General features: G+C 43.2%; 1 protein-coding gene across 14 annotated transcripts in view; it reads left to right on the plus strand.

Moving 5' to 3' along the window:
* RAPGEF1 (Rap guanine nucleotide exchange factor 1) overlaps window positions 1-12,419 on the plus strand; it is a 76,341-nt gene that overhangs the window by 33,091 nt on the left and 30,831 nt on the right. For all 14 annotated transcript variants that reach the window (XM_042879219.1, XM_042879218.1, XM_042879220.1 and 11 more), the window contains 6 exons: window positions 1,463-1,619; window positions 5,327-5,415; window positions 5,820-5,972; window positions 7,443-7,566; window positions 8,837-9,020; window positions 9,592-10,104. In XM_042879219.1, the coding sequence (XP_042735153.1) occupies window positions 1,463-1,619; window positions 5,327-5,415; window positions 5,820-5,972; window positions 7,443-7,566; window positions 8,837-9,020; window positions 9,592-10,104 (1,220 nt within the window). The remainder of the gene's footprint in view (window positions 1-1,462; window positions 1,620-5,326; window positions 5,416-5,819; window positions 5,973-7,442; window positions 7,567-8,836; window positions 9,021-9,591; window positions 10,105-12,419) is intronic.

Consider the following 12,419-nt stretch of genomic DNA (forward strand, 5'->3'; position numbering starts at 1 on the left):
GGGGATTTGTCATCCTCTAAAAGCCACGTCCTTTCATGACTACATATGCACTTTATTTATTTTGAGTAGTGGCAGGACACAAAGGGGTGCTTTGGATGGTAAATCCCCCTCAAGAAAAGAGAGCAAGACTTGTGTCAGTGTGGAAGAAAGCCCTACAATTACTGCTGGGCTCCTTTTTGCTTTAGGGGGAGGGTTTGCATCGAGGAAAAAAGTAATTAAATCTAGCAAAAATAGGCTTTCAATTACTGCCTCCTTAGAAGGAAGCAGACCGAAGATTAATCACAAAGAAATCAAAGCCAGAGAAAGAGATGGAGGAGGACCCTATTTAGGAAATATCTCCTACTAAGTTAATTTCATTTAAAATTAGAACAAATGGCAAGCACTGTGCTTATAAAACAAACAAACGAAGAAGCCCTTGCTGCTGTCTGTATCCCTCTGGCTGTAAGCTGACAGTAGTTGTATCCCTGGTTCTGCAAACAGCTCTCACCTAAATAAGCTCCCTCAAGTTTGTGGGTTTGGTGCTCTTCTCACAGATAATGAAATGATTGGAGTTAAGCCAGTGTCAAATGGGTGCCAGAGAGAAATGGGAAGATTCAGAACGCTGTGATGATGGCAAGATTGCACCTTCTCTTATCTCTTTATGGTTTTGATGCAGTTTGAAATTGATTTAATTTTGCAAAGAATTGCCATCAGCAGCACTGTTAACACACCTTGTTTAGTAATGAAGTGTTTTCAGAGCGGCCAGGAAAGTGCCTGTGAGCACTGGTGTTACAGTTAACTTTTATTTAGAGTTGTCGTCCTTCCAAATTTCATTTCTTTTCCTTCAGAACAATAGCTTGGGTTCTGGTTCTCATTAAAAGCAAAACAAAACAACACCCTTCCTCTTCCAAACCTGAAATTCATTCAGCTCAGCTTTTGTAAAGAAGCAGGTTTTAATTGCTTGTTTTCAGGCACTGTAAGCAGTGGGAAAATTATTTCTAAAGGAATGATGCAGTCAGCTTGCAGTTATGTAAAGCGTTTTCTGAGGGGAGTTAAGAAGGAAATCATAGATAGCACTGAAATAATATCAATTAGGCATAAATGCAGGATATGGTAGTTACCTTTGAAGTTGAGGCATGGGATGGGGGTGTGGATTAAAAGGGAAAAAGCATTCTTTGTAGCACTGCTATGTTAGCTTGCAGCTCAGATTATTAGCTGGTTGTGCTTTCATGCTGTTGTTCCATTTGGCTCTAAAGAACAGGAGAGCAACTGCAACAGAGCTGGAAGCCCAGGCTTTGTCACCTGCTGAACACAAATCATGAATGTCAGAATGAAAAGGAGAATCATAACAGTGGATAGTGTAAAATACTTTTAAGTGAAATGCACTTCAGATCGTGCTCTCTCTAGTAGCATTTGATAATATCTCTGTAACTGATTATTTTTTTTTCCTTTTTTCTTGACTGTTTCCTTCCCTGCCATCCAGTTCTGCCATCTCATCCTGCTACAGCCGTGTGTACCAGAGCCTGGCCAACCTCATTCGCTGGTCTGATCAAGTGATGCTGGAAGGTGTGAATTCTGAAGACAAAGAGATGGTGACAACTGTTAAAGATGTCATAAAAGCTGTTCTGGATGGAGTTAAGGTATGTGAGGCAAGTTATAAAAAGCATACAGGTCTGTATTCTAGAAGAGATCTAGCTGAAAGTCAGAAGCTTTTGAGTGCTGGTAAGTCCTGCTCTTTCAGTAAGCTTGCCTCTTAAATCAGCTGCTCTGGAAGTGAAACGGTCCTGCTTGGTACTGCTTAAAGACCAACATTAATTGTTTGGCTATTAGTGTGCACTTCTAAATGTTCAGCCTGGCATTTGGATGGATTGCCCGAAGCAGTAAATCTTAATTGAGTATTGTATTAAATTTTCAGCAGGTAATTCCCATTCTCTTTGTCTCCTATGCAGATTACAGGTCTGAGTTCGCATGTTTTTCTGTCTAGACAAAAATTAATGGAAACTCTTCCTGTCAATTCCCATAGAGAATCAAAGATTCCAGCTTCATCTTTTAGCATGGATGCCCAAGTGTTTGTCAGTGATGCAGCACCACTTTCAGCAGTCAGGTTAGGGTGTGGGACAGCTGATGAGCTAAGCTCAGTTTTCTGAAGATTAATTTTTTTGTAACGAATGGGGAACATTGAATGGAAACCTTTGTGTCCTTTGTGAGACACACTTACACAATTCCCTCCCTGCACACCCAGGAAAAGCTGTTGGCTTTCCTTCTGTGTCCCAGTAAGTTTTTGGTACTTATTATTTGTGACCATTTTCCAGACTTGTCTCTCTGCTGAAGGCCGCAGAGGCCGTGCATTCAGCTTCCCAGTACTGGAGTTAAAAGTTTCCTTGATTTGGACAGAGAGATCTGTCACATCTCCTAGGAATCCTATTTTGAATACTGTAGAGAAGGTTGAGCGTCTTTAACAAGGGCTGAACTGGCAGAGCAGCGTTTAGTTCAAGTACTGCAGGAAATTTGGATTTTCAAGAGCTGGAGCAGGATCTTCAACTGGATGAATGTGTCAGGAAACAGCATCTTTGACTGTACACAAAGTCCATTTAGTTTTTATTATCTGGAATCGAATGTGAAAATCCAGTGAGTCTCCCAAGCTTTGACTATCATGCTTTCAGGAATCTTGATATGTTATTTTCGTGCTCTGAATATCCCTGTAATGTTGCTCAAGTACAGATACTAAACCCTAGTGTGACTTATCAATCCTTTAAAACAAATATCTTTGAAAGAAAACATTTCCATCACCTAAAGTGGACAGATTTTCTAGGATTATTTTGCACAGTGTGCCCTTTAACTTTAAGCTCTGGATTTGAGAAGCAAAGCGGGCATTAAGTTTGCACAGCAGGATGGAGAAGAGTTCAGCATTAAGTCTCAGCTTCTGTTGGTGCTGCAATTCAGCAGCCATTTGCAGCATATGAAAATCTGCACTCTTGACAGCTGAGCAGATGTAGCCTGATAAACAGTGTGAGAGTTCACCCTGTTATCACCTAATGAATCTGCAGTCCCGTGTTACCACTAGCTCCAGGTTACAGTTGCGTGAAATTTGGGACACCCACTGTCCTTTCACTTCAAGCAAGGTTTAAGCACCTGATAGCAGTTGCTTCCCAACCAAAGCAGTGTGCATGGGTGGATGGATGGATAAATGGATGGAAGGTCATGGATGTCTGCTGAGCCAGCCTAGGCTGGAAGCAGTGCTGGCATAGCCATGCAGTGCTAAGCCTGAGCTGTTAACCTCACTGAGCTGTATCAGTCTCCTCCTGCTGCTAGACTACAAGTTATTTTGGCCTTCCAGTTGGAGCTGGCTTATGTCTGGTCAGCTTGGAACACAGTGAGAGCAGATGTGAGGCAGTCTGGGTAGAAGTGAACGTCTGCCCACCAAGACTCAGTGTTTGGAAGTGCTTTGTGCTCATCTCCTACTGCATAGCAAGGAAGGTTTATTTTAGAAGGGCCAAGCGAGCCTTCAGGTCTGGAAGCAGAACTGAGAAGCTGGACACTTCTCTGCTGTGGAGAGCCTTTTTTGTTTTTCTGGCAGATCACACAAGATCCACTTCCACATTTCGGTGTTTACTTCCCCCTTTATTTTCAGAATTGAGCACAGATGACTTGCTTGTTCACTTGTGCTCTTTGCTGTTTTGATGACAGGTTTTAGTGCCTTGCAAGCTATATATAAGGGGGAAAAAAATCCTTGTTTTGATTACATAACTTCTTAAAAATCCATCTCATCTTGGAATTTCCAGTTTGCTGAAGTAGTATAAGTTTGTGGAGAGGCTTTAATTATCTCTAATTACTGCTGCAGGAATCTCTTTACTTGCTGATAAGGAACAGCATAATGTGCATCTGGCTCAGTTGCATGCTGATTACCTCTGTGTGTACATTGAAGATCTTGGCTTGATTTTCAAACACTAGTTCTCATTCTGGGGTTACTGGAGAGGAAAAAAAGCCAGGATTGAGGGAATCGAGTGCTTTTGTGCTTTTGCTAATCGAGGTACTTCTCAGCAGATGCCAGGTTTCTTGTCTGTCTGTCCCAGATAGGAACATCTTCATAGTGTTAGCCCAGATGGCCATCTGTATGTGCTGTGCTTGTGCACTCTTATTCTTCCCCATCAGTGGGCTTTTCAAGACAGTTTCTTTAAAGCTGAGCATTTTGTTGTGCGTTTGGTGGACTCTCTGCAAATTATTTTTGTGCCCAAATTCATACCAAGAACGTAAGTAATATATGGTGATATAATGGCCAAGTCAGAATCAGTTGTGATGTGCACTTGGACATGTTGAAATGGATTGCGGTTTCCATCCTTTACACATCCATGGTGCTACTTTATTCTCTTTGTGATTATTGTGTTAGAAGAGGAGATGACCGTTTCTGACCTCAGACATGAAGATGATACTGGAATGATGACACTATGTTACAAGCTGCTAATAAATAAAATTGATCCCATATAATTTCCTTTGCATGACACGCTGGGAAGCCAATAGTGTCAGGAAGCACTGCCAGTTATGCAGCCTAACTGTGAGAGCGCACGTGTTTGTGTCTGTGAGCAGCAGGTCTGTTTGTTGGCCTCAGTCACCCACGAAAAGTTCTCTCCATCTTTCTGGAATGAGTGCTTGTTGCTTTGGCTGCTGGCAGACTTGGAGTTCAGGATTATCATGCACTTATCTCTTTATCTACCGCCTTATCTGCCTCCAGCAGATATGCTGTAATAGTTCCCTGAATGATGAAGACTTTCTTTGCTAACAAGTTAAAAGATGGCTCCGGGGGGAGCAGGCCTTTTAATAAAGGTGTTCACTATTTAATTTCTTGTTGGATGTCTTTCAGAAACCAGCCTTTGAAACAAATACGTGACACGCACTTGTTCGTGAACTGTAAAGCAGTGATATAACTCTTTTACTGGCCAAGTGAAATACTTCATCCAAAAAGCATTTATTTACTTGTATTTATATATGTAAAGTCAACTTGATATTATCTAGGGCATTATGGGGACTGGAACATCTTTGTGATGAAAGAGGAAGCACAGCAAAAAGAAATGTATGTGGGTTTGTGCAGAATCCCCATAGGGCTGCAGTTTGTGAACTTACATATGGCTGAACTGCTGCTGGGTGCATGCTGCTCCCTTACCACCTCATTTGTGTGGCTCTCCACTGAGCTTACACCCAGCTCAGTTCACTGCCCATGTCAGCATTAACTCCTAAGTGGGTCCCCAAAAGTTTATTGCAGTAGAATCCTGTTCTGCTGTAGCATGTTTGAGTGCAACATTATGCATGTAATGATTCTTTTCTTTTTCCTTCTTTCCCCTCCATCCACCAGGAGCTGGTCAAACTCACGATTGAAAAGCAGGAGCACCCCTCTCCCACAAGCCCTGTTAAACCCAGCTTACCAGCATGTAAATCTGATAGGTGGGTCTCTTACAAACATTCTTGTGCGTGCCAGTCCAGTATAGTAGCTTGATGTGAGGTAATTTCTGGTTACTGACTGATAGTTGGATTAAAGTACTGAGTTGTTTTCCACAGCGGGCAGTGTTGTGTTCTTCATGTAGCCTTATGCATTACAGTGGCATTACTTCCAGAGAACTGTATGCAGTGATAGAGAAGATACCAAAATCTGGCAGTGAAACATCACTTGGCTGTGACATGTCCACATATTATTCTGTGTATGCTTCTAATTTTACTTGCAGATGTGAATTCTTCCTTCTGCTGTAGGTTTCTCTTATTGCATATGATGTAAAATATATATTAATCTGTCAGCGTGCTGCATTCTGACTGCATTTTGTGATCTGCAATCTGTCTTTTGCTTATTACAGCCCATCAGAACTTCCCCTTACAGACCGAGAAATGGAGATCCTGAGCAAAACAACTAATATGACTCAATCAAATGAGCTACTGACGGACTCCATGGACGAAGAGGTTGCACCTCCTAAACCCCCTCTGCCTTGCATTCGTGTGGCAGAAAACAGGTAATGCTGGCCAGCCAGCTGGCAGAAGAGTGGCAGTGGCTCTTAGCATCTGTTGGTTACACGTTCTTGTCAAAATGGGTACATGAGGTCACAGGGTTAGTGATGCTTCTGAATTTCCAGTCCTCCTGAGTAATTCTTCCCAGCTCCTGGAGTCTGTTTATGGCTTCGTGTTCTTTCTGTCTTGTTCTGAGCACTACCCTTCATTGTCTGTGTTTTCCTTTCCTGTTGTTTTTTTTTCCCCATGAGGATGGTACAGTGCCTGAGACTTTCCTATGAGAGGCACTGCATAAATGCATTAAAGCTTTTATTTAAGACTACATAAATACACACCATATTCTGTACAACTCTGCACAGCAGTATCCTGTGCTGTTTTAGTTGCTGTTGCTGTTTCCAAAGGAAAATGCTTTGTTAACCTCAGTTGGCAATTGTCAACCTGTTCTGCACATCCAGGTGGCTCTACATTGGTTGTCAAACTAAGAGTGAAAGGAGCTTCTACTGTGTGAAAAAACTCTTATTTAGTTGTACTTACCCAGCTCTGTGAGTAACCACATGAAAGTTTCTATGTTCTATTTTGGAAGGAAGAGAAAACCTCCAGTTTGCAGCTTTTTGGTGTGTGTATGGTGTTTTTCTCCTTTAGTACTGGTGTTAATAGATGGTGTGAAAATGCTTATCATGAGCTCATTTGGAAATGCAGCATCAGGGGGACTGTGGCTGGCAGAAAAACACCTCATTTCTGGGTATTTTATGAATTCTCATGGGTTATATATGTATAAAAAAATCCTGTTACGTTCCAGGAGCAGAATATGTGCGCTCTTGGGAACTTCACAAACTTGATGATTGCCAGAATTGTCAGTAGAAGCTAAACTTAAATACACAGTGGTTAAAATCTCAGTGGTTACTACCAATGGGTGTATGATAATGTATCTGCAACTGATGAATGCCACAGCGTGGGCCCATGCAGCATGTATGCGTGGTGACTCTGACAGTCTACTCGCTCCAAGGAAAAGGGCACAGAGGATTTTCCTGTCCTGTAGGTTGCTTCAGCTTTGAAACCCCTCTCAAAGCTAAAAGAGTTTGAAGAGGAGGAATGAGAAATTTCTGTGAACGGAAACCTTGTTCGGGTCAACCAAAACATTTAATTTGGACTGCCACCGCTTTTATGTAAGAATAATTGCTGTGCTAATTAGCTTCATTAAAAATAATTTTTAACACAGCAGTTATTTTTGTTTCTGAAATACTGAGTCTTCTCCAAGCTTAAAAAAATACATCACTGAACAGGACCTTTCCTGTGAGAGTGCTGTTAGCTCGGGGTTTGTTAGGATATACTCTTTGTTGAGTAGCTCTGGGTCAGCTTTGGATGTGAGCTTTTTGATCCTAGCAAGGCAGAGGCTATCTGAAGAACAAGCTCCTGAAGCCTCTGAAAGTCTTTTTGGTGGTGATGGAAGCATCAACACCTGTTGTGTCTTGCAGTCCTCCTCCAGCCTTGCCCCCTAAAAAACGACAGTCGGCGCCTTCCCCAACCAGAGTGGCAGTTGTGGCCCCCATGAGTCGAGCCACCAGTGGATCCAGTTTGCCTGTTGGAATCAACAGACAGGTAATGGCATAACCCCTTTGTGAAATCCAAAGGAAACGTCCTGCAGAAAAGCTCTGTGACCTGTGCAGTGCAGTTCCTGCTTGTCCCAGGCAGCCCTATCTGGAACAATGCTGGGATGGAATTCTAGCAGCAGGAACATCAATGTAGTGAATGATGTGAATAGTTGGGGTTTTTTTTTTCTTCATTTTGTTGTTGGATTTGAGTAATGAATGAACTGCTACCAAACTCTGATGCCTTGAGGTTGTACAGAATGTGAAAAGCTGAGGGGCTGAGTGTCTCAGCGTTGCATACAGCAGGGACTACAGTGGTTTGCTGTATTTACAAGATCCTACCAAGGTTTACTTGCAGGCCAGGGGTCATGCAGCAGGTTGACATTAGAAGCCTATATTTTTGCATTTCCAGTTTAACATGTCAATTAACTTAAGCAATAGTTTAAGCATCTGCTCTGACTGCTGCTGGTGCTTTGGGGAAATTTGTAAATTTTCTGGTAGAACTACAGAAAACTTGTGACAGCATGTATTAGTCATGCTCTATCACTTGTGCTAATGCAGAGTTTACAAGACTGTAAATAGTTCGTTTTGCTTCACACCTTCAGGAACTTACTGACTCAGCAGTGAGAACTTGAATTGTGCACCAAAATCAAATCTTGCTCTCAGTCCCCAGAGCTCTGACTTAGGAAGCCTCTGCTGTCAGTTGGCTGACCCAGATAAAGCTGTGGTGGTTTTGCAGTTACTGGTGCAATCTCATTTAGATTGATTTGCAGGGATGGGAATACCTGTGAGGTTCACTTGCAGCTTGATGAGCTTGAGGTAATTTCTGAAATTGAAACGTAGCCAATGGGCACCAAAAGCTGACGTCAGCTGTATCCCATTATCACCTGTTTACCCTTTGCATGCACAAAGCTAACCAAATATTTAATAAAGCCCCAATTATTTAACGAGAATTTTTGCCTTCTAGTTACCCAGTACAAATGTCAACAGCTGGTGACATCCACTGTGGATCACAGCATGCCCTGGCCTCCAGCAGGTGCATGCAGGGCTCCTTTTGGGGGCTGCTCTGCTCTGTGCCCTTTACCCAGTGGGAAGCTTTCTGGCTTCCTTGTGGGCTTGTCAACTAGGGCGGGCTAGCAGCACTCACCTGCTCCCTTCCTAGTTTTCTTACAGTAGCTGCAAGGTGTGTTCCTTCAGCTGTATCTTATTACTGGCAAGCTGCCGAGAATGATGGTAATTTGTTGTTTTGGTTGTTTGGGTTGGTTTTTTTTTTGCTTCAGGATTTTGATGTTGACTGCTATGCCCAGAGAAGGTTGTCAGGTGGCAGCCACTCCTACGGGGGAGAATCTCCTCGCCTCTCACCGTGCAGCAGCATTGGCAAACTCAGCAAGTCCGATGAGCAGCTCTCTTCTCTGGACCGTGACAGTGGTCAGTGCTCCCGCAACACAAGCTGTGAAACATTAGGTGAGCTGGGCCGGGCCAGGACTGCTGCAGGAGCCCTCATCACCCTCGTTTGGCAGCTGTCATAGCTGTGGTGCAGAAGTAAATGGATTGTGCTTGCAACTGTCATCTTGTAGTTACTGAAGGCAGTTCGATGCGAAACGATATCCTGTCAGATAGGAAAAAGCCCAGGGGAATATGTTTCCCTAGCTAGAGATGATTGTGTTCAAACTCAATTCAGCTCTCGAGTGGAATGTTTTGTTGGTTTCAGGCTTTTCTGCAGACATCAGTAGGAAACAGCAGGACTGTTAGGCTTAGGTGATGCTTCCAGGTACTAGAAAATAAAAATCTAAATGTGAAATGTTGCAGTTAAATACCCATTGAATTTTTATTTGTTTGCTAGTATAAAGGTATGAGTTTTAAGCATGGATTTTACAGAAAGTAGAGCAAGATAGTCCCTGCTGCAAGGAAGTGCCACTCTGATTACATGAACTGATTAGTTAACTGGGAGAATGAGATGGGCAGAACTGAGAAGGGCTGAACAGTAAAAGAGAGAAACTAATGGCTGACTCTTCTTTTCTCTCTTTTTATCCAGATCAATCAGATCACTATGACCCAGACTATGAATTCTTGCAGCAGGACCTCTCGAATGCTGATCAGATACCTCAACAGGTGCCAGGTATCCTCAGCCCCTTGCCAGAGTCCCTGGGTGAGTCTGGCTCCCCTTTCCATGGACATGCTTTCCAGCTCCCACAGGGCAGCTCTTCTCCACTGGAATTCTGCAGCCTCTCAGGAGCTGTGCAGCCAACAGAGACCCCTCCAGCTTTACCAGAAAAGAAGAGGAGAAGCGCAGCCTCTCAGACTTCAGACTCAGGCTGCAGGGTCTCATATGAGAGACATCCTTCCCAATATGATAACATCTCAGAGGATGATATGCAGAACGCAGGGTCTCTCTCATCAGTACCCTGCACGCCATTTGCTCCTATTTTGCCCTTCCAACAAGGAAACTCTTCAACACCAGTTGAGTTCATTGCTGATTTTGCTGCTCCAGATTCTAACAGTGACCCAGAGAAGCCACCACCCCTGCCGGAGAAGAAAAACAAACACAGTAAGCAAGATCTTATGTTTGGGGTTTGCTTTTACCTTTCTCTTTTCTTCCGTTTGCCATGCTTCTGATGACCACTAAGTTATGGTGACCCCAAGGTAATGCCTTTGAGCTAAGTATTGAAATTGCTCATGGTCGGTATCAGACGTGAAAGGAAAGTGCCAGTCCTTTGGTGGACAGAGAGCCTGGAATGGTGCAGGCCCTGGGGAGGTGGCAGCATTCAGCATCTAAATTACTGTAGTGAGAACATTTTATTTTTGTTTGCACAAGTGTGAAGCTTTGAGCCACACTTCCAAGTTTTACTGGATCGTTTTCCCTTTTTGTGTCCATTCTATCTCCCCCATGTTTATGAATGTTTGCCTAGAAGAAGAAAATGGGGTACTCTCCAAGAGCTCAGAGAAAAGGCTACTTTTCTGTCCAAAACTGAGGGTTGCCAGTGCAGTTATTTGACAGTAGGAACATAGTCCCTTGCGTAGCTGTGCAGGGCAGCACTATTAACCTTGTGTCCAATACTGTTTTGCTACAGGATCTCATTTCCTGAGTGCCTGAGAATTTCCCACATCATTAAGATGACCAGCCTCTAAATGCATAGACTCTTACATCCCCAGTCAGACTCCTGGCTCTCGTGACCTTATTTTGATTTCCTTAATGTTCATGGCTGAAATATGTGAAACCTCTTGCAAGAGGAGCAGACATACTGATCTATCAAGGAAAGCTGTGGACTACACAGTGGGATGTGTTACTTTACTAGTTGCTGGCTAGCTTTGCAGTTGCATGGGGAAGTAGTATATAAAAGGTCTGGGTGAGCAGCGTTAAGCTGTATGGCTTGCAGCTCAAGTGAAGAGCTGATTTGAAGGTTATGAGTTGACCTTCTGACTCATTGCCACAATTAATAGAGCTTTCACTGGGAAAAGGTGTGAGATCGGTGTCTTGTGCAGGGGGATCTGTGCTCTGTCCATGTCTTTGTAGTTTTCTATGCTAGACACTTCTTTTCTAAAGTGCATTGACGGAAATCATCTCCTCTATGCCTCAGTGATGCCTCCAAGTCTGTAACCCTCCAGGATTTTAATCAGATTGCCTGAAAGTGAAGGTCAGGTTATAGTAGTCTCATTCAGCATTCCCATACACTGAAAATCACTTGTTCCTCTCTGGTAAGCGAACATTAAAATATACTGAAAGCAACCAAAAAGGTGCTCAGATGCTGATTTGCAGACGGCAGAATGGAAATAAATGCTGGCATCTGCATTGGTTTGGTTTTTATGGCTCCTGCTGTTCAAAATACTGGGATTCAGTGTAAATTGCAAGGGAATGAGATACAGCAAGGAGTTTCTGTAGGGTCAGGCCCCTGTGAGCTCTGCATCTGAATGATGAGGACTGGATACAGGTGATGTTAAGCCCTGCAGTCTGGAGTGGGTGTGAGGAAATGAACTTGTGTACTTGCAAACAGCTTTAGTGGGAGTGGTGCTGGGATAGGCCCTGGGTAGGAGACAGTGTGATGGCTGAAGGAAAGACCTAGGATATTTACTTCTCTCTTTAAACCCCATCTCTTTGTTTTCTCTTGCTATATGAGATGTCAAGCCATTACTTAAAAAGTTTTAGATGCCATCTTCTCTTTTGTTGTCCATGCACACTTCTAACCCAATTGGCAAAGCCTTGTAGTGAGCTTTCTTTGATGTTAGAATAGAGTTAACTGTCATCTGGCCCTATCAGAAGATGTCAGAGGATTGATCAGATTGCATTGTTAGGAATGGGAGAACGTGTTACCTGATGTGTTGACGGCTCCATGGGTTTGATTAAACATCCTTGCAGCAAAGCCTGCAGTAGAGTACTTGGGCTCATACCTGGCTGCTGCAAATTTGTAATGGCTTTTTTCTGACACTAAGAATTTGTTTCATACGCTTTACTCCACAGCGTATCGCACCAGAGATCTGTGGTTGTTAGTTTTCCTTTTGTTTTCAACACAAAAAGGGCAGTGAAACACCGTGTGGTAGTACCCAGGAATTTTTGGCCCAGGGACTGACACGTGTAGACCCTCATGTGTAACCTGTAGATGAGACAGAGCTGCTTCCACAGCCCCAGCACACTTCTGAGACCCTGAAGAGATGCATGAATGTATTAGAAAGATCCAGAGCTGTTGCAGAGATGACTTGGTTGTAGTGCCTTTGTTGTGGGTCATCTTTTGGTAGCTGTCAGGAAATGTTGCAGCTGATACTTTGGTCTTTCATAAATAATATATAGTGAATCCTCCTTGAGTTAACCGTGTGTTTTGCTCTGATCTGTGCTCAGAGGGACCTCCAAGAGTTGGCGTCTCTATAATT

The sequence above is a fragment of the Lagopus leucura genome, unplaced genomic scaffold (genome assembly GCF_019238085.1).
Source record: "Lagopus leucura isolate 7727_CA_CO unplaced genomic scaffold, USGS_WTPT01 Super-Scaffold_100022, whole genome shotgun sequence".
NCBI classification, from domain to species: Eukaryota; Metazoa; Chordata; class Aves; order Galliformes; family Phasianidae; genus Lagopus; species Lagopus leucura.